This window comes from Typopeltis vanoorti, chromosome 5 (genome assembly GCF_054136105.1).
Source record: "Typopeltis vanoorti isolate ZY-2024b chromosome 5, IOZ_Tvanoo_1.0, whole genome shotgun sequence".
NCBI lineage: Eukaryota > Metazoa > Arthropoda > Arachnida > Uropygi > Thelyphonidae > Typopeltis > Typopeltis vanoorti.
In genome coordinates, this window is record NC_143553.1 from 30,172,501 (window position 1) to 30,194,606 (window position 22,106).

A 22,106-nucleotide genomic window follows, 5' to 3' on the forward strand; every position below is an offset into this window, starting at 1 on the left:
ATACAAAATAGATTAAAAAACACCTACGAAGAAATGATAGGCATAGAACAAGCTGGTTTCCGAGGAAACTATTCAACAATAGACCAAATTTTCACATTGCACCAACTAGCAGAACTCAGCTGGGAAGACCATAAAGAACTATATTGTCATTTTGTGGACTTTAAACAAGCTTTCGATAGCATCAACAGAGAAATCCTTCTCAAAATTCTACTAGAAAAAGCAATAGACAAATATATAATACAGTTTCTGATAAAATATTACTCTAAGACAAATGCAATAATTAAAAAGGGCACACTCACAACAGAACCCATAGAGATCCAAAAAGGAGTAATGCAAGGATGCCCATTATCCCCATACCTATTCAACATATATCTAGAAGAAGTTGTAAAGAAAGCAATAGACAATGAGCCTGGAATCAACGTCAACGGTTTAAACATAAATAATATCAAATATGCAGATGATATCGTCCTTCTTGCAAGAACCCCAAATGAACTACAAAAGTTGATCAACAAGCTAAATGAAACCTGTAAAACATATGACATGACAATAAATATACAAAAGACAAAAGTGATGAAAATAGGGAGGAACAGAACTACCATCTCGACCACCCTAAACGTAGAACAATTAGAACAAGTAGACAACTTCATATACCTTGGATCAAAACTAACAGAAACAATAGATGAACTCAAAACAATCAAACACTGAATAGCAATAGGATGGACCACCATGGGAAAATTACAGAAAATCTGGAAAACAAACAAGATATCTAAACAAGCCAAAATCAAATTATATGAAGCAATAATTATACCAACAGTCATCTATGGAGCAGAAGCGTGGACAGTTAAAAAAAGAGAGGAGAAAAAACTGCTGGCATTTGAAATGAAATGCTTAAGAAAAATAAATAGAACAAGTTGGATAGAAAAGAAAACAAACATCACAGTCAGACAAGAACTATTGTATAAAAAGACAATAATAGAAAAATTAGAAAACAACAACTGAGATGGTTTGGACACACTGTACACATGGATGCAGACAGACTTCCTAACGTCCTAATCAATACTTTTCCAACTGAAAAAAGAAGACCTGGAAGACCAAGAATTACCTGGCTGAAATTAATAAAGAACATCTCGGGATGCAGAACATATAAGGAACTTTTTCGAACAGCAAGGAATAGAGAAGACTGGAAGATCCTGCACAAGAGAAGACTCAACCCGTCTTAGACGGAAGAGAAGAAGAAGAAGAATGTTATTGCTAACACATTCAGATTTAAAACCTGTATCTGGCAGTTTAATTTTCTACACTCACACTCATTTGCCTCAGAGGTATTACAATACATGCTTGGGTGCATCTCTCACCCACCACCACCACCATATCTCTAGAATATATCAACAACTAATGAAATACTCACATCTTATTTCCTTTCACAGCACTTGCCAACTTCAAAAACTAGCTGTCACGAAGAGATGCTAAAATCACTCAGTACAGACTTTTTACACAATAAATATTATTTTCCTTATATATTCCCATACCACTTAAGAAAACTGGATGGGATAGCATATTGTTATGAGTTTTTAATGGTACTTGTGATACAGAATAAATAATAATAATTTTATTATTGAAAATATTGAGCAGTTATTTAAAGAGATGCTGAAGCACTTCTACATCACCCACACTTGAATCAGAATGACTCTTTGCCCAAGCCAAGATTTTAGGAGTCTCATCTTCATAAATGGCAAGCAATTGCATGTTTCTCTTCTTCTTACTCCCCCCCCCCCCTTATACATGGTTGCCCATAAGTCAGAAACATTCTGTAGAAAGGGCTCATCTTTGTGAAGCTGAAAATGAGAGGCATTTACATGATGTGTTTTTTTTTTCATAACTAATAAAAAAAAATAATCTAGTGATATTAAACAACTTTGCAGTTGCTTCACAAAGACGAGCACTTTCTACAGCATGTTCCAGGACTTATGGGCCGCCTTGTGTGTGTAAAAATACCATATCATTAATTTTATTTATCTAATTGGTTTACTTTGATGTATTTCAAAAATAATTATTTTAATTTTAGTTTTAATTGCAATCTCATTTTATTTTGTAACCACCTACCTGCATGATGGCACTTCATTATGTGGCCCAGCTCTGAAAAAAAGGATTAAAGTTCCATGTTCTAACTTCACGTTGTGATTATGCTCATGCACTAATGATGGCCTAATAATTTCAGGCCAAAATATTTGCAATAATAAAATTATCATTCCTTATTCTTGTGAATAAATGTATCTAATAATAAGAGCAGTATTCTTTTCATTACTGGTAATATCGCAGTACTGTATGGTACTTATACAGAGTCCCAGGACTAATCACAAGCCACTCTAGACTACATGATTTACCTCACAAATTTGTTGAGTACATTCTCTGTTTGGTATACGTCTGTGATAGAAAAAAAAAAATCAAGTTTCTGGAGTAAAAAAACCTTCTACCTCCATAATGAGACCAGTTACTCACTCTCAACTGAAAAAGTCCATATAAAGATTTTTCACATCATATCCAAATGAAGGATGCACTTGAAGCAGAACAAAATAGAAAAAATTAAATTATGTCAAAAAATGTTGAAAAACAATTTTTTTGGCCCTTCACAAACTTACGAGATATATTCTATAATAATCAGAATTCTCAATCATTTGTAATTTAATACATTCTGATTTAATACAAACTGATAACCTTTTTAACAAAAAAAAGGTTATTATTATTATTATTATTATTATTCCTGATACCTCCAAGGAGTCAGAGGACTCATCGTGGGAGGACATCTTCAACTATCTCTACACCTTACCTCTACTACGAATCAACGCCATCTACCGCCCACCTCCAACACCACAACTAGTAATTTTTGTCTGTAAATTGCGTGTGTTCTGAAGGGCCGATTTGTGTGTATGCGGGATGAAAAACCCGAGTTTCCGGGAGAAAAAACCCTGCTACCTCCGTATGAGATCGGCTAACTCACCATCGATTGAAATCGACCAGATAAAGATTCCTCCCGTCGCGACGAGAATCGAACTTAAGCCTATTCAAATCGAAGGGCGCAATGTACCGTGGTTCTTCCAATTGCGCTACGGAGGCGCTTAAAATTTGCCATCCATTACCCTCCAATGGTATTCTCACGGTCGATTCCACCTATCACCCCTCCGCTGTTTCAATATTAGTTTCAATATTTTTCTGCAACTGAAACATAAGGAAAAAGAAAAAACTTCATAAGTAAAAATGAAACTATACTTACCAGGTATGTGTCCTAAAGACTGCAAATTATTGGGATTGTAATTAATAAAGCCTAAAATAAAGGGAGGAAGAAATGAGCAAAAATGTTTTAAACCAACTAATTTGTCGAAATTGAATATTTAATATCACAGGTATGATATTCATTCTGGCTTAATATAGTAAATAAAATATAATTATATTCTTAACGATTAAAAATTATTTTTGACCAAATGAACTATGGAAAAGATAGACTTCAATTGGGTTTATATAGGTCAAATTTATTTGAAACTAAGTAAGAAATACCGACAAGTTTCGCCAACTTAGCTGTTTGGCTTCTTCAGGGTAAAAAAATAATAGATACAGAACAACTTAAACACTAAAACTATTCACGAAGGAAAGAACTGAATACAATTGTATTTTTTACAAAAAAACAGAAGAACGTGTACATCACACGCATGGTTTCTTGCATGATGTCAACTATTATTATGCAGGAACGTTCTGTAATTAGCAACAAGATTTAAGTCTGGCATGCTTAAAGATCTTATGAGGGTCTTCCAAATATCAGGCAGAATTAATCCTTGGTTTCTATTTAGGTTGTGTTTAGAATGGATAACTGTTATGATTCTTTTATGATACCGGAGTGAAAATCTTCCTCTAAGTAGGGCATGGAACTTTTGTCCCATTCTATGGTATGGTTTGTCCTGGAGAAATGAAGTGCTAACCCTGAATTGTCTTCTCTGTTATTGTTTACGTCTCCTACATGTTCTTTTTTTCTGATTTCCACTCTTCTAGAGGTCTGACCAATATAGTTTTTTTTTTTTTGATTGGTTAAGAATAGAAACTTGCTGCTCACTGTCTCCAAAAGTTAGGGCAGAAATAGTCTCACTCACTTCTTTTGGGTAATAAAAGACGTTATTCTCCAAAGCCTGATGTCATATGTATTCTGACTTATCTATGCAATTGTGTGTATTACTATTGTTGTTGTTTTTCTTCTATATATCTTGAAATCAAACGACACGGCCATCGTGCCCATTCACAACAATGCAACCACAGCTTACACAAATATGCAACATGACATCAATCTGATCACCAAATGGCTAACTGAAAACAGCACGTATACAGTATAAACCCTGAAAAAACAAAACTAATGATATTTTAAAAACCCCAGACCAAACAACCTATAGAAACTAAATATCTCACTATCTGACACCCATCCTCCTATATATAAAGCACTGATCCTAAAACCACAACCACCACACCAGTAAAGACAACACGTTATCATTGGACTTCACTTCGATGTTGATCTTATTTAGAATAGCCTTCAAATTAGCTACACAATAAACTCAGGATAATAGCAAGAAAACTATACTGATTAAAAGACATTGCTCCCACATACATATAAATTCTAATGTGTAAGGCATTATATCAAAACATTTTAAAATATGCAAACACATCATATGCATTCTGTACAGACTACAGACGTAACAGATTACAATTATTGTAAAATAAAATGCGAAAACTGATATTCTGGGAAAAAAGAAAAGATCCTATACTCATACAGGCCGCAATGACAGAACACAAATTATTTAAGGTAAAAATAATTGCAAAAATAATAGACATGCCACTACGCATCTTGCTAAGACACTGCTGTTGCGTTGCCCAGCCTACAAAATAACCAGAAGAACATATCAGTTAACAAGACCACAGTCAACAAACTACATAACATAGAGTATAAAAATCACTACAGAAAAGCCACTCGCAGCTTCTTATATACCTGACATGATCAACAAACTGCCATTCAACAAGAGAAATCTAGGACCTATAGAGAGCTGAAACAGGCATTATATAGACATTATAGCGAGATGGAACATTAGACGGAATCAAAGAAAAAACATAACAATTCCTCTCAAACACCAATACAAGGACACAAACACGTCATCTTCACTCCTACTTTAAAAAGGTGAAAGAGAGCGCATGCAGTGGTCGTCTGTGTTTGCTTGTACTCACTTCTATACTCACTAACCAGAAAAAAAATGCACTTATATATATGTATATATATATATATATATATATATATATATATATATATCCATGCACATAGACATAAAGAATTAAATCGACACCTGGATTGCTATAGGTACTAAAAAAAAATCACAAACCATTACCATCTGATATCTTTTTCAGATAAGCTCAGCACAAGCTTTGAGGAAGACAGAACAAACACCACCTGAACAAACTCAAAACTTCAGTGGTTGCAAAAAGAATCATGGATCTATAACAAATGTCTCAGTTCTTTGTATTGAGCAGTAAATAATGACATGGGCTAGCGGATTTTTTCTCCCAGAAACTCGGGTTTTTCATCCCATAAGCCCAAGAAAATCGACCATAGAATTCACACTATTTTCATACATTAATATAATGTATGAAAATAGTGAACTGAGTGGTGGAGACTGAGAGTTGTAGAGTAGGTGCCCTCACTCGATGAGTCTTTGGATGCCCTCCCTCGATGACTCCCTGGAGGTGTTATGTAATAATAATAATAATAAAAGCAGTCAAACATGCACCATCTTTGTAATCAGATACAAGACAGGAATAGTTAACTGAACACTAAGTGATTTGGATGCAGTTGATCAAATAACGTGAAAATAGATAGCGTGAACAATGCTTTGAATTCAGTAGTACTGTAGATGAAATATACTTGCCCAGAAAAAAAATGTGGAGGTATGGACTTTTACAAGTCAAGCAAGTAGTAGAAAAAGAAGAAAAGAGAGCACTGAATTATTATAGGAAGAAAATCATAGAATAGGTAGTAGGTGAGTCTCGCAAGGAACAGGCAATGGAATCAAAAATGTAATATCGAAGGAGAAAGAATGCCAAATACATCGGACAGTTAGAAAAATAAAGTACACTCCATTATCAACATATGAATGGTAAGTTAACAGTGGCTTCAATAGGCAACCGATTCGACAAGGTACCACCAAGAAAGAGGCACATGGTTCGATATTTGCTGCTCAAGGAAAAGCACTATAACTAAATGCAATAAAAACAAAGACCGAAAAATCAATAGTGACAACACCTCTCATATATCCTGATGATGTCAGTGTAACATCCCAAATACAAGGTTCTGTACACTGATCTTAAACTCACATTTGATAAATATGTATGACAAAGAGAACAAAGCGATTAAGAAATAAAAATACTCGCTCATAATACAAGACAGAGAATCGATGAATAGCCAAAGTACAGTATACTATAAGCATATTAAGTGGTACGACTTAAAAAAGCTGAAGTCAGCTCTGTAACAGGCTAGTAGGCCTAATACGTAGAAGAAGAAGAAGATATATCATCTAAACCAAAGAAATTATGATTTATGGAAACAACTTACAACATCTGAGAATTCTGTATTAGAAAATTTCTGTATTGCAAATAAAAAAAAAAAAAAATCGAATCCTCTTGCAGCAACAAAATAAGAAATACAAAAATTCAGCTCAGAGCAACATAAAGGAAACCTAGGATCTGATCGGGGTGCTACTTAGCAAACATTAGGCCATCGCCTAAAAATATAGCGTTACATAATTTGAGAGCTACCCCAAAATAAAATTTGCAATTCCACTTCTTAATGATAGTTCGGGATCACTATCAGTAAATGCTCGGTGGAAGCAGACTGGTTGCCTCTAGTCTTCAAAATGTTTACGGAGCTCTACCTGCTCCCTTTGGAAAATAAAAGCTATCAGAAAATTTATTTATTTACTTATTTTAGTTCTTATTACTATTTTCTCCTGGAAAAAAGGATAGAAAAATGCAGACCTAAAGTTGCAGGAGTGCGATAGTATTATTATTATTATTGAAGTCGCTTAAGAGTTTAGCTAGATACCAAAAGGAGACCTCTAGATAACCATTAAGGAATGCTGAGAACCAACTAGGGCTTCTACCTAATGTTGAATCCTCACCTTCGCGTTTGTGCTCCGTTAGTAGGTATCTACTGGATACTGAACGAACGAGGATGGGCTGGCAGTTTGAGACATAGACGACCAAGCTGTGTTATATATTGCCTTAAATCAGAAGAAAAAATGATGGTATAACATGATGAAATATCATGCTAGCGGTTTGAGGCCTTTCCTGATGAAACAAAGTCCTGCTGTTTTCTTAAGAGAACCAGTGAAAAGAGAAACCTTGAAAAGGGAAAACCTTGAAAAGCCAACTATTGAAACAAACTCAACGTCAACAGAATTCAAAGGCACCATCAGCATATGAGGCATGGAAGAAAAAGAATTTGCACAAGCAGAACTAGAGAAGTACCATGTGGACATACCTTGTTACTAAGAAGAGGAATAAAACATATGAGATTCTGCTAAATAATAAATATAGGATGTTATATTCGGGCAAGAATGATCAGAGAAAAGATGGAGTAGTGAATGCATTTAACACCAAATGAAGATAAACCTGATTTTCAAGCAACTAACATAAACAAAAGCGAAAACCTCATTCTTGTTGGAGATCTAACTAGCGGGAGGATAGGAAATGAATTCCAGGCACATAGAAATGTTCGGGGGAATACTGGAGAAAGAAGCAAATGTAATATAAATAATAATCAGTGTCTCTTACATTTCTTTTCTGTACAAGGACTAGTCATAACTAAGACCGTATTTCAAGATCTGCACAAATTCACATCAAAAGATATGAAAAGATATTTCTTGAGTATAAAAAAAAAAAAAAAAACATATAAAACACTTTTAAAATATAATGAATTTTGAGCATATTTTATAGATGAACTGTAGACTCAACTATGCAATTATTATTCAAGAAAGAAATTGAGTTCGAATATAAGAATCAAACCTTGGAGCGGGAGCGGAAAACTGAAGAAAACGGTGTTCGATTCATCTAAAAATGCATATGGGGAAGTTGTCCATAAGGATAGAAAAATCCGAACTCAGGAAGTTAAAGAGGCAGTTCTGGAGAAGAAGAAAAAGAAAGCATACTAAAAGTGTTCCAGGTGATATTTATGCAAGAGAAGGAGCTAAGAAAAAAAGGTGGAAGAGGAACTTGGAGAGCAGATATCTGGATTCAGGCCAGATAGAGTTCGTCTGGATCAGACTTTCTACTCACGACGAATAATTTAGACATCTTGGAAATATAATGAGGATCTGTACTTAAGTTTTGTAAATTTCGAACGTGCATAGGACAAAGATGCTAAGTAAAAAGCTATTCATAGGGCTACGAAACATAATACAAAGCAATACATAGTCTACATTCAATTTGCAAGTCAGCACTTAGAATCGAAGAAGGTATAGACGAATGAGTTTTGATGTAAAATCAGTTGAAAGACAAACGTGTACTCTATTTCTGCTATTCTTCATCATTTACACTGCTTGGAAAGAAATCAACGAGCTCCACATGCAATATGTGGAGCTCGTCGACGATGCTGCGTCCTCTTCAGTGGTGCAAAGAGAAAGCTTGTACAGTGAAACGTGGAAGCTTAGAAAGCTGTGCTATGAAGTGATGAATCACAGTAGACTCTCTCTCTCTCCCCAACAGATGATGAGTGTAGGTGTGGTGAATGCCCGATGAATGTCTCTTACCAGAGTGTGTAACCCCCACTATGAAATTCGGAGGTGGAGGTGTTTGATAGTATGGTCCTGTTTTTCCTGGTTTGGCCTCGGATCTCCGTTTGTGGCACCACGAACATTGAACTCCAAGAAGTGTCTGAACATTCTGGACGATGCCTTCTTACTTTGTGGGGTTTCTACTGAACTGTCCACTCTCTTTGAGCAAGAGAATGCACCGTGTCATAAAGCTGCTACTGTAACTGAATGGCATCCACAGAGTCCTGATCTCAACCCTGTTGAACATCTGTGGAATGAACTGGAGCGTCGGGCAAGGTAAAGGGACGTCTACCCAGGGGTGTAGGCCTAAAAGAAATAGTGCCAGGAAAACAGGGACCTTGGAAACAAAAATCCAGAGCACCAAGTGCGGCATTAACGTTATTATTATTATTATTATTATTATTATTATTGCGACGGCCATATGGCAGAGAGATTGCCTTGTTTTCTAAAACGGAAATGACAAGAGCGGCAAGCTGCTATTTTTTGACCGAAAGCTGGAAATGTGTCTCATTAATAAAAAGTCCCATTATTATAATTCTTATAATTTATTATAATGAATTTAAAAATTTTGATAGTTTTTAAAAAATATCAGGGCGGCGCCCTGGTTCGACGACACCCTTGCATCTACCCCCGCAATAGTCCAGGATATCATTACATGCCTACAGGAAGAATGGTCGAAAATACCCATTGATCGCTATTGTACGGTTGTGGAAAGTATACTCCGTAGGATTGCTGAAGTTATCGCAGTGAAAGGTGGTCCTACATCTGTCCTTATTAAGGTGAGTGCCATGGCTGTTTGTTCCTCAAACTATGCTGTCCGTTGACTTCTTTCATACAGTTTATATGCACAACCTTTTGAAAGATATCATAATCAAAGCTATCAAGTTAGACTTTGGATTTATGCAGATAATGTACTCTGGAGCAATTCAGTATTTCTTTAACAAAAGTGAATGATAGTTGCAGCTAACTTGTCATGAAAATTGGCAATAAAATGGTCCAAGCTATGAAAATATGCAGGAACGTGGAAAACGTCTACTATATTCTCAGTGAGAACCTATAAAGCATGTAAAATGTTTCAGCTATTTAGGAACAATTTTTAGTGAGGATGGCCTGCCTGGTTAGCTGAATGGTAAACGTATCCGCTCTCCAACCCAAAACCAACAGGCTGCTGGTTCTAATCCCCAGTTTGTATGGATGTTTGTGATTCTCTTTAGGTGGAAGATGATTTTCATCGCCTAGTGGGATATCACTTCCCAGGTTATTCCCACTCTCCAACCAACTTGCTGCGGGTTCGATCCCCGCCATTGACGGGGATGTTTGTGATTGCCTTTAGGTGGAAGATGAATTTTATCGTCCGGTGTGAGACTACTGCATTGGGGTTCTGAAGTGGCTGGAAAATGTTCTATGCTTGATCTGTAGAGCAGGGTTTCCTATGTTAAAAAAAATGAGATAAATAATATATAAAGTTAGTAAAAATAGAAAAAAAAATCCTTACCCACCCACGGTAGAAAATGTAATATAGGTTTGTTTACAGCCTTTCGTGTGTGTGTGGCAGCAACATTTAATTTCTTAAAAAAGAAATTAAATGTAGAAATTGAGAATAGAACAATCAATACTGATGTGGTGGAAAGCCAATTTATTAAATTTATATGGAGTGAGAGAAATTAGCCAACAAATAAATGAGCAATATGCAAGACAGTGTTGAATTCAGCTTTAACTTATGGAGTTGGATTAGAAATAAAATAGTTGATCAGATACTGGAGAGAGTTCTTGGAAAAATTAGATAAGTTAACATCAGTCGTAGAATCCCATTAACAACGTAGATATTAGGAACTTGACGTTGTTAGCATTCAAGAATATGTAAACAGAGCTAATCTTAGCTGGTATGGTCACGTAAACAAAAAAAATCCAGAGGAAGATCAAGATCAACTTGGAGTGATGCGATGAGAAGTATCCTAGATTTGACCATACTGGTGTGCTGCCAAGCGATAGATTAATTTTGAGAAAAATTGGTGACAGGAGATTGGTAATAATGTGAACTCAATGATGTAGCACTGTCATATGTCCACGTGAGGGTACATACCCGTAACTTTTTGAAGATTTTTATTTACTTATTTGTTGTTAAAAAATTAATTTTCTACTTGTGCTTATGATGTTTAGCGAGCAAAAAAATAAAATAAAATAAAATCTCTGTTTATTATTCGCTCATCACAAAATTTTTCTAAATTGAGCACTCTTGCAACATCCTAGTAGTACCAATTATTTATTTTATCTTTTTATTTTTTATGAGAACTGGTGATGACTTGAGTAGATTACATCGCATCCCTGCATATGTTTCTTCATAGGTAGGCGTGCGATAAAGACATGAAAAAAAAAAAACACGAAGAAATAAAAACGTGCTAACAATCAATTTTTGGATAACCATAATACACACACACGCGCGCGCGCGCACGCACACACACAAATTCATAGATACATACTGAGAGAGAGAGAGAGTTAATTAATTTATTTATTTATCATTATTACTATAATCATAACCCCTTCAAAGAATCCTTTACTCATCGTAGAGGGCATCCCATTCCGCGCAACAAACGTCGTCACATTTTATCCGCCATTTACATAAAACCGCACTAATCACTATCAACACACACACGTCGCTGTTTACAGCCAATGAAGAGGATTTTTCCTCTATAAATTGCGTTAAGTCTCTGACCAATTTGCCTGGATGTGGGATAAAAAATCCGAGTTTCTGGAAATAGAGAAGCTACCTCCGTTTGCGATTAGCTATCTTCAATTGAAAAAAAAAGCCAATATAGAGATTCCTCTGGTCACGACGAGAATCAAATTCGGGTTCTTTCAAATCGAAGGGCGCAATATCCCATCGTGTTTACTCGCACCTTATTTAAGGATAAAAAAAAAAAAAAACTTCTGAAGGTTTTCATGTATTTTGATAAGTATACGCGCATATTATTCGTCAGTAGTATGTGTACCTGAACATACCACCTGAAAAAAAAAAAAGCACTGTACAAATTTTTTAAAATATCATTCTAGTATTTAATCACCGTTCATTATCATAATAATTAAATGTAACGCCATTTATGGTATATGTAATATCGCAAACATAATTTTCTCATAAAAATCGTTATTATTATTATGACATATTTTTGCAAAGAAAACTGCAAATTTATTATTATTATTATTATTATTATTATTATTATTATTATTATTATTATATGGAGTCCTAAGAAGCATAGGTACAATCATAGCGAAAGAAGGGGGGGGGTGACTTATTATCGCGTCATATAATTTTGCTCATAAATATTGAACTATAACGAATAACAACAGCAAAAGAATTAAACAGTCTTGAACTAGGCTGGTTTAAGAAAAAAAAAAAAAAACTGTTTGGTGGCATAACCACAAAAATCAGACTTATACATCTCACGCTGTCATTAGCAACCTAGTTTAATTCTCAGCTTTAATAATGCTTGCGACAGTACCAGAGAGTAAAATACGTTAGACGCAGCGATTTTTCTTTTTTTTTTTAAATGAGCGACACATCTTTTTGGTTTTTATATACTGTAGATTAGCCTCCGTAACTCAGTCGTTATAGATGAAACCGTTTGGTTCGGAAAGACCTGGGTTTGATTCCCTTGAGGAACCTTCATCTGGTCTCTTTCAACGATAAGTGAGTTAGCTGGTCCCATACGGTTGTGTTTTTTTTTTTTTTTTTTCACCCGGAAACTCAGGTTTTTCGTCCCACAGAACAGGCAAACCAGCCTCGTGAACACACCCATCTACAGACATAGGACATACCGGGAGGCATAGGGGCAACCACCTAATCCTCGAGATGGTTGCGGTCGCAAGAATAAAAAACCTCGACACCGTAAAAGGTAAAGTAGGAGGATTAAAGATGAAAGGATATACTGTAGACAGAATTTATTTTACCTAATTTTACCACTAGATACCATATTTCATAAATTTGTACTCAGCCAATTCAGAATTATTTTAGCAATGAAAATGATGCAATTAAAACCGAAATTGAACGTTTATTTCAATGGGATCATTTTATTTACAGTTCAAATATTACGAAATTCTATCTAGTCAGACTATTTTTGGCAATATATAATATTGACACGTTTTACCTTTGTGGCTTTGCAAATAGTCTGATTAAAGGAATAACTAGACACATTTTTTGTAGTAATTACAAATATCATATTTCAATGAAATCCATCAGACTAGAGTCTCAGAAACGTATATTGACGAAGGGACGAAACGAAGAGATATGTTAATTAACTATTAAGGCATTTTACGAAACACACCTACAAATGAATGCTCGGTTTCCGTTTCGACATCCGAACCGTACAATAAAATATCACAATGTCGTCTTCAAACTTTTTGTGGGACGAGGGGAGTTATTTGGAACTTTTACGTTAAACTCACGACAAATATACTTTGAGACAGTAAATCATAACTATAATTTTCACTTTTAGAGCCTAGGGTTCATACCTCATAGACTGTTGCTAAAGATGCCCGTGCACTGGCAGATGGAAACTTCTCACAAGTTTCCAAGTACGCATACAATAGTTAGGATCCACACTCTCAACTCTACAGACTGTGGACGTTTGTGAAAGTCTAGGTGGCAATTAATCTTGACTGTCTAGTGTTAAGAATCGGCTTGCTACATTTAGTTTATAGAGTAGGACTCCTGAGTTATTTAATCGCGGTAGTAATGTGCTATAGGTTTATAGATTATATGTGCTATAAATCTCGAGAAATTGACTTTATAAAGTTGCAGTTTCTCGAGTAGAGATGAAATTTCACATTTCTTGGAAATAAAATCATAGGAATATATTCCATAATATATATATCATTTGATTAGGTGTACTTCCTTTTGTATATTGTGAAAATGTACACATCGCTTTAATTTGATTTCCACTGAACAATGAATATTTCCAAATATCAAAATAATTTTTTACTTTTATTTTATTAAAATAATTTTCATTACTTCATTCCCAAATCTAAAAAAAAAAATAAATAAATAAAAATGTCATTATTCTTATTCTGTGTTCTTTTTTTTTTCTTTCTTTTTTAGGTACGGTTAGCCTTGACCTCCTTTAACACATGGCGGAAGCATAAATGCTGCAGAGTTGTGTACAAATCAATGATAAGAGTTTACGTTGTTGGATAGCTATGACGCTAGATGTCGCAGAGAACGTTGGGAGACCGGAAGAGTCCCTGGATCGTCGTTTGCCGGTAGTGCTGCAGTGCGTATGAAACGCAGCCCTGCGGAGGTGTCGACGGGGTAGCAGACGTATACTCCCCCGCAGACCGAAACGCTACCTGAGTTCATAATATGTAATGGGGGATTATAATTTTAGTATCGCTTCCAACGTTGCAGCTCTATCTCCGGTTGATTTTAAGCAGAATTCTACAAACAAATCTTTTTTTGCAACTGAATCAATCTCGCATACAATGCAAGATGATCTGCTGCTCAGTGAAAAGCCTAATCCTACCGCTACCGGCAAGCAGTCTGAAGCACAGCAGCAGCCATCTCCAAATGGCGAAACTGTTGTCAGCAATGGTGAAGGAACTTTGGATGACTTTACTGGTAGTAAATCGAAAAACGAAGATGCCGATCTTGCAGTTAACAGTCAGATCGAGAAGCAGATAGAAACATCAACATCAGGAAGTGTAACTACTCCTTTGCAGCTTGAATTTTCGGATAGTGCTGCCATTACTACTTCAGCTCCGAGTTTTTGGTCTGGTGTAGCTAACGACGACACATTTAATCCTGGAGTTTCACCTCTGAAAAGTACGCTCTCATTCCAGAACTTTCCCACCACATCAACAATTAATCCAGTTTTCAGCACAAGTCTTGGACCTCAGATAAGTATACCTCAGCCTCAGCCTCCACAGAGGCGAGCGATTACTGGTGCTCATAATTTCAGTCAAACTAGACATCAACAACCTCAGTCAAATTTATTTAAAACCTTTTCTAATTGGAACAGCCCACAAAACACTTCTTGGTCAGCTCCGCAGACACCAAATGGGCTTTTACCATGGAATGCTGTAAATTTGGCTAATCAGAAACGGTCAGTGCCAAATCTGAATCCAGTTTGTACTCAGAAGAAGCCACCACCATCTGTTGGACAACACTCAATGGTTATTTCGCCGTCCAAGTTTAGAAGAAGCACATCGTTACCACTTGGGAAGCAGTTTCCACATTCGTTTGGCGGAAATCCAGCTTTTGATATCTCTGCATTAGATGATAGCAGGGATGGAAGCATGATTTTTCCTTTTCAGGTAAGCTTGAAGTATATCTCATAAGTAACGTCTTTTTTTGTTTTTTCTTTCTTTCTTTCTTTCTTTTTCTTTCTTTTTTTTTTTTGTATATGTGCTGCGTGTACCCATTTAATACGATACTTTCCAACAAACAGAAGAGTTATCCATTCGTTCAGATGATTGGTTTCATTTTATATAGTTTCGATTTTTTGATAGCAGTTAAAATTTAATTAACCCAAACACGTATTTAAATTCGACCTTAAAAGCTTGCTTCGAATTATGTAGTCATCTCATATCACTTCTGATATGAGATGGTATTTCTTCTGTATGATCAATTAGTGTCTCCCTTTTATGTATATGAAACAGTAGTTTTCATTCTCGAAATGAAAAAAAATCCAAATAATAAATTTCCTAAACTCAATCTTATAATATTGTACCATTTTCTTATTTTCAATATAATTAGTATAGAATTTCAATATACATTACGCTGGTCGGAATTCATATATTACGAAACTGTGCATTATAATTATGTTATGTGAATACATTCATTTTGCTTAATTTTGCAACAATATGTGTAAGTTACATTTTTAAATTCAGTGTAGTAATGGGTGTAATTTAATTTAAATACCAATTTCGCTTTCCATTTATGTAAAGCATACTCTAATTCTTGAAGTTTGATTGCGCCCAATGTACTTGCCATTTCGAGTGAAAATTGTGTTAAAACATATAGCCGTTTAAGTTTATAGTGTAGTATAATGTAGTCATTTGGGCAATATTATAATTTTAACATAGCTGGTTGTTATGGAATCCTGATTTTATTTACATGCGTACTCCCCCCCCCCCCAAATACCATGGTGAAATTAAGTGGGATTTGTTGTTTGTTTGAAATAAGTATTTCTTTATTATCTATAAAAGTTAAGTATAAAATTATTATTATATAGGATTTATATGAGGCAGATTTTTAGTGCTAACCCTGAGATTGCAATCCTGTTTGCTGGGGTACCTGAAGTGGCTTGAAAGAAAGTGCCATGTTTGGTCTCTAGATGTCAGTAGAACACATCAATGCTAATTGTCCTGAGGCCACATAACATAAGGTTTTTTATATTTCATTTCATTTTATCATTTGAAGCTTGCTTCAAATAACCATACTATATTTACTTACACATTAGGGTATTCCATTTCTTTAATGGAAGTACCAATTGAAATTTTTATCTATAAAGAGAGAACTGTGAGAAGCAGAACTGACATATCTGAAGGGGGGAGGGGGAATTGAAAAGACTGTGAGAATGCAGATTCAGTGTTGCAAAATGGTGTAAGGTTTGAAATTTGGAAGACAAGGATGGGATATATAAGGGAAGTGAAGTGGAGATGATGGTTGACATGTCTGAAATTTTAATTCAATTATGATCTAAATTATGAGAACATTATAATAGATTAATTATGGCAGTGGGAAAACAGACACTGACCATGTAGAAATAGTGATTTTAGTTCCATTGTACAAAATATTGATCAGGTTTGTGTTGCAGTTTAATGACTCCAAACTTTGTTTTGTATTTCTGCACACAAGAAATACAAAACAAAGTGGAAATGATCAGGCTTAAGGCTTAGGATGGGTGCTAGCAAGAAACCTAGATGATTTCTCGTATCGTGGAAATTTTACACAACCATACTTTTTTAGATTAGGATGGATTTAAGAGTAGTGGCTAAATAAAAGAAGAAAAAAAACTTGTATTTGTACTAACTGCAATGAAGCATAATAGGTTTTTTGCCATTTGATTTTCTGGTCATTATTTATGGTATGATCTGTTAGTTTGTTGTCCATAACTCTGGTTGCAAATGTATTTCTTATATTCTTCTAGACTGTCAGCAGATTTTCCAATTTGCTCATAAATAGGCAACTATTTATGAGCAAATTGGATATTTGAATGAATCTGAGAGGGAAATAAGTTGGTATTTTGGAGAGCAGATAAGTGTGGCCACCTTCATATTTGGTTCGAAAGTAATGCTGAGATTATATTTCTTAAAGTTATGAAATGTTGGAATATGGGAAATAGTCATAGCATTACTAAAATCTGCAAGTTAAGAGGGTTCCGTGATGGAAGGAAGTTAAGCATTTTTGTTAATATTTTTAGAATTGTATCCATTAGATAAGATGTGCTGGATATGTCTGAGTTTCTGTGAGGAATGTTTGGGTTAGAAGAGTTGGATAGTTCTATTGGCTACAATTTTTATAATACAACACTACTAGGATAAGGAAAGGTTATTGGAAAATATAGGGTTATATCTGTCAATTTTCCATGTCATTGTTTTTAAAGTTCACCTGTTTATTTTCTTTTTCTATAGTACATGGGATTCTTGAATGTTGACTGAGGTGGAGGAGGAATGTATTTGTATTGAATATATCATCAGTATACATTAACCAGATAGGTTTAAGAGTAGTTACATCATAAGTATATTTTTCAAAATACTCCATATAGAAATTGGCAGCAGGAGGTGAGAGGAGGAGGCGGTGAACCCATAATAATATATCCTTATGTCTGTTTTGTTCTTCTAGGTGAAGAACCAGCATGGATAGCAATTTTTTTTACAATTTGTATTGTTTCTCTTACTCATTGTTTCATGTAAACTGTAACATGTTGTTTGCTCTGAAGATGCTGGTTTGAAATATAAGCTAGTTAATAAATATCTTTTTTTTATATTTTTATAATTTAGTTCATTTGGCATTGTAATACTGTTAAATTAAGTTATGAATAACGTCCAACAATGAAACTTATCAATTAGATTAAATGTTTTAAAAAGACTAAATAATAATTGTTTTGTAATAAGGATTCACTGCTGCCCTGGTTGGCTGAGGTTATCTGCTCTCCAGCCCAAAGGCTATGGGTTCGAATCCTGCTGTGGGTTAATGTGCTTTGTATTTGTTAGTGAGGACACCTCCCATCATGAATCTTTTGACCAAATGGTAATGATAATATATCAGTATGAGATGAAGAAAGTGGTGTCTCAGTAATAGGATGTACAAGAAGTATAAAAATTCATTTGAAATTACATCATGTTTGTGATTGTCTGTGAAAATAATAGTGGTGATGGCTGGCAGTAGATGGCATTGGTGTAGATGATGAAGGTAGTTGCGGTTGGTGGAGTGGTGAAGACGTAGAGTTGTAGAGTTGACGATGAGTCTTTGGACTCCCTGGAGGTGTCAGGTAATTATAATAATAATAACATATCATTGAAGAAATCAATGTTTTTTTTTTTTAATCCTACCCAGGAAAGTTTACAATTAGGGTGGGTAAGGGTCAGATAATGTTCTAGAAAGTAAACATGGAACTTTTTCAAGCCACTTCACAACTATATAAAGCAGAGTAGTGGTCTCACAGAAATTTTATTTACCACCTAAAGACATTCTTCAGTCATCCATTCTCATGGTGGGGTCAGACCCCATGGATGTACTTTCCATCCATTTGATCAACCAGAGTGGATATGATTAATTCAAAAGAGATTTTTTCATAAATGACAGGAGACAAGTACAGAACAATAGTCCATCTCTGAAAGTTAAAGTTGGAATGAACAAAGAAGTGATAAGCAGATTTGTTTGCTTGAAGAGTGATGAATAAGTGAAGGTATTGTCTGAGTATATGGTGACTGCCTGGTTAATGTGCTTTGTATTTGTTAGTGAGGACACCTCCCATCATGAATCTTTTGACCAAATGGTAATGATAATATATCAGTATGAGATGAAGAAAGTGGTGTCTCAGTAATAGGATATACAAGAAGTATAAAAATTCATTTGAAATTACATCATCTATGACAGACTTATGTTTGTTGAATGTAATTAGTAATTTCATTAAATTTAGAACAGACATTAAACCAATAATATCAGGGAACCTTTAGAACCTCAAGAAAAATAGAAAGTATCATGGAATTTATTCATAATTTTTGTTATATTTGAGGAGGAGGAGGAATGACAAGTGCATTAAAAATAAGTATTCACAAAATATTACAATGCATCCATTTATATGAAATGGTTTGAGGTTAATTACATCAAGAAAACTGAAAATCTATTTTATTATTATTATTGCCCACCCACAAAAGGTTTATTTGTAAACCTATAGTGCATTTATGAAAGGTATCTCACTCAAAACTTATTGAAGGAGAGAAAATGAAGGAATCAGTCAGTGTTCATATCACTATTTAATCATTTCAGTGGATTTCTTGGATAAAATTTTTACTTTTTATTATTATTATTATTATTATTATTCAGGCCTCCATGAAGTTGAAAGACTCATCGTGGGAGGTCCTTCCTAAGAAACAAAGTCTATCAAGACAAATCGAGGGGAGGTCCCTTCCCCCTCCCCTAAGAAACACAAAGTCTATCATACAACTCATTGACCATTCTCGCTCTCTCACCACTCCATCAGGCAATGCATTCCATGGTTCAATCGCCCTCCATGCAAAGAAACCATTCCTCACCCTCTTGCTCACAGTTTCCTTTTGTAACTTCCAGGGATGGCCTCTTGTCATCACTCCTTCCCGCTGTTCAACCAAGCGAAAGAATTCCCCAGTGTCAACCCTGTAACCACCTCTCAACAGTTTACAAGTCTCAATCATATCACCTCTCCTTCTTCTATCCACCAAACTCTGCAGTCCACATTCCCTCAGCTAATCCTCATAACTATCATTGTACAGTCCTGAAACCATCTTTGTTATCCGCCTGTGTACCCTTTCCACAGTTAATTTATCCCCTTCAAATCCTGGGGACCAAATCTGAGAACAATAGTCTAAGTGTGGTCTGATCAGGGTCTTATACAACGGAATGATAACTGTTTTATCTCTGCAGGTTAGTGTCCTTCTCATTATTGCAGCAATCCTCTGTGTTACCTTCACCACCTTTGCAATATGCCCCTAAATTTCAGGTTTCTATCAATCATCAACCCCAGATCTCTTGTCTCCCCTACTTCCTCCAGTATAACTCCTCCCATAGAGTATGCAATGTCCCATTGATGTTTTCCAAATCTCAAGACCTTACATTTTGCTGCATTAAATCAACATCCCCATTCATTTGCCCATCTATCTAGCTTATTCAAATCCTCTTGCAGGGCTGCCACATCTGCACTATTACTAATAATCCTTCCCAGCTTCGCATCATATGCAAACAACTGAATACCACCTGCAATCCACTGACAGTGTCATTGATATAAAGATTAAACAATATAGGACCCAGTACTGAACCCTGTGGGACGCCACCTGGAACCCTCTGCTTCTTTGAAACTGCCCTACCATACACAACTCTCTGAAACCTATTGGACAGCCAATCCTGAATCCAGTTCACCAATCTGACATTCAGTCTTATGTGCTGCAACTTAAATATCAGCTTATCATGTGGCACCCTGTCAAATGCTTTCGTTGTCTAAGAAAATGGCAGTATATGCCTTTCCCTCATCTAATGCTCTTGTACTTTATCATAAAAGGCTAGCATATTGCTAAAACAAGAGCACCCCTTCACAAATTCATGTTGACTCTCACAGATAACATTACCCTCATCTGCACAATGCTCTATACGGTCCTTCACTACTTTCTCCAAGATCTTACTAACTACTGATGACACACAAACTGGCCTATAACTAGACACTTCCCGTCTGCTACCGCCCTTATGCAATGGCACTATCTTACCTTCTTTCCATTCCATGGGTACCTTTGCTGCAGCCAGACTTTCATTGAAAAGCCAGATCAAAGGCACTGTAAGTTCCCTAGCACATATTCTTAAAACTCGTGGTGAAATACCATCCAGTCCCACAGCTTTACTGACATCCAGAGTAGTCAGTATATGAAACGCACTCTTCTCCTGTACCTCTAAACCTCGAACCTGCCCTATCCCTCTAACATTAAAACTGACTTCTCCAGGATGAAATACTCCAATAAAGTGTTCATTGAACAATTCTACTATGTCCTCTGCATCAGTCACTCTATTCCCATTTTTATCCCACAATATCATTCTTCCACAGTCGTTTCTCCTCCTACTGGCCATATATCTAAAAAAAATTCCCTAGGATTTTCTTTCGATCATAGGGCTAATCTCTTCTCATATTCCAGTTTCATCTTCCTTACCATACTAGTCACTCTTCTGGCCTGTGTCTTATACTCTTCATGCATCTTCTCTTCACCTGTCTCCTTATATCTCTTCCATAGCCTCTTTTTCGCATGCAATTCCTATTTAATATTGTTTGTCATCCACTTCACTCCAAATTGTGTCCTCTTGTTCACATGGTATACAACTTACTATTGCTGCTAATAAATATTCTTTCATAAATTCCTATGCACGAATGATATCCCGGCCTTCCAATTCCTCTCTCCCTGAAACTTCCCCAAGTTGATGTCTTAGACTGTTATAATCACCTACCTTATAATTCCACATATGCTCCTGTCTCTTTGATACTCCTGCATGTCTATTCATTTTCCAAGTCAAAACCATATGGTCACTCTCTCCAACTGGTGGGAGAAATATAATCTCAGTTATTATCAACTCTTCTGATGCTATAACCAAATCCAAAACTCTTGAACCTCTTGTTCCCTCTGTTACATGTTGCCTAAGACATTTGTTCCTCAAGAATTCTAGAAATTCCATTCCCTTATTACTACATGCATCTTCCTCTCCCCAGTTTATACTACTGTAGTTAAAATCTCCCATAACAATCATTCTTCTTGCACTTGCCAAACTCAACTGTCTAAACATTTCCTCGTCCCCACCCTCTGTACTCGTGGGTTTGTAGCAACACTCCACTAAATATCCTGTCTTGCCCACCTCTACCTCACACCATATGCTTTCAAAATCATTAGTGTCACTACCTTCCGAAGTCTCCACTCTTAGAGGGCATAGATTGTCACTTATCATAAGCAGTACTCCATCACCACGCTTTCCCTTCCTATCCTGCCAAAAAATGCTGTACCCAGCGACTTCTATTCCTGTTATTATAT

The 22,106-nt window shown here is 35.7% G+C and overlaps 1 protein-coding gene across 1 annotated transcript in view; it reads left to right on the plus strand.

The window, feature by feature from the left end:
• Window positions 1-14,124: 14,124 nt before the first annotated feature.
• Window positions 14,125-22,106, plus strand: part of LOC150106282 (cytoplasmic polyadenylation element-binding protein 2-like) — a 417,239-nt gene continuing 409,257 nt past the window's right edge. The window contains exon 1 of the mRNA XM_090393070.1: window positions 14,125-15,155. Coding sequence (XP_090249196.1) covers window positions 14,211-15,155 — 945 coding nt within the window. The 5' untranslated portion in view covers window positions 14,125-14,210. The remainder of the gene's footprint in view (window positions 15,156-22,106) is intronic.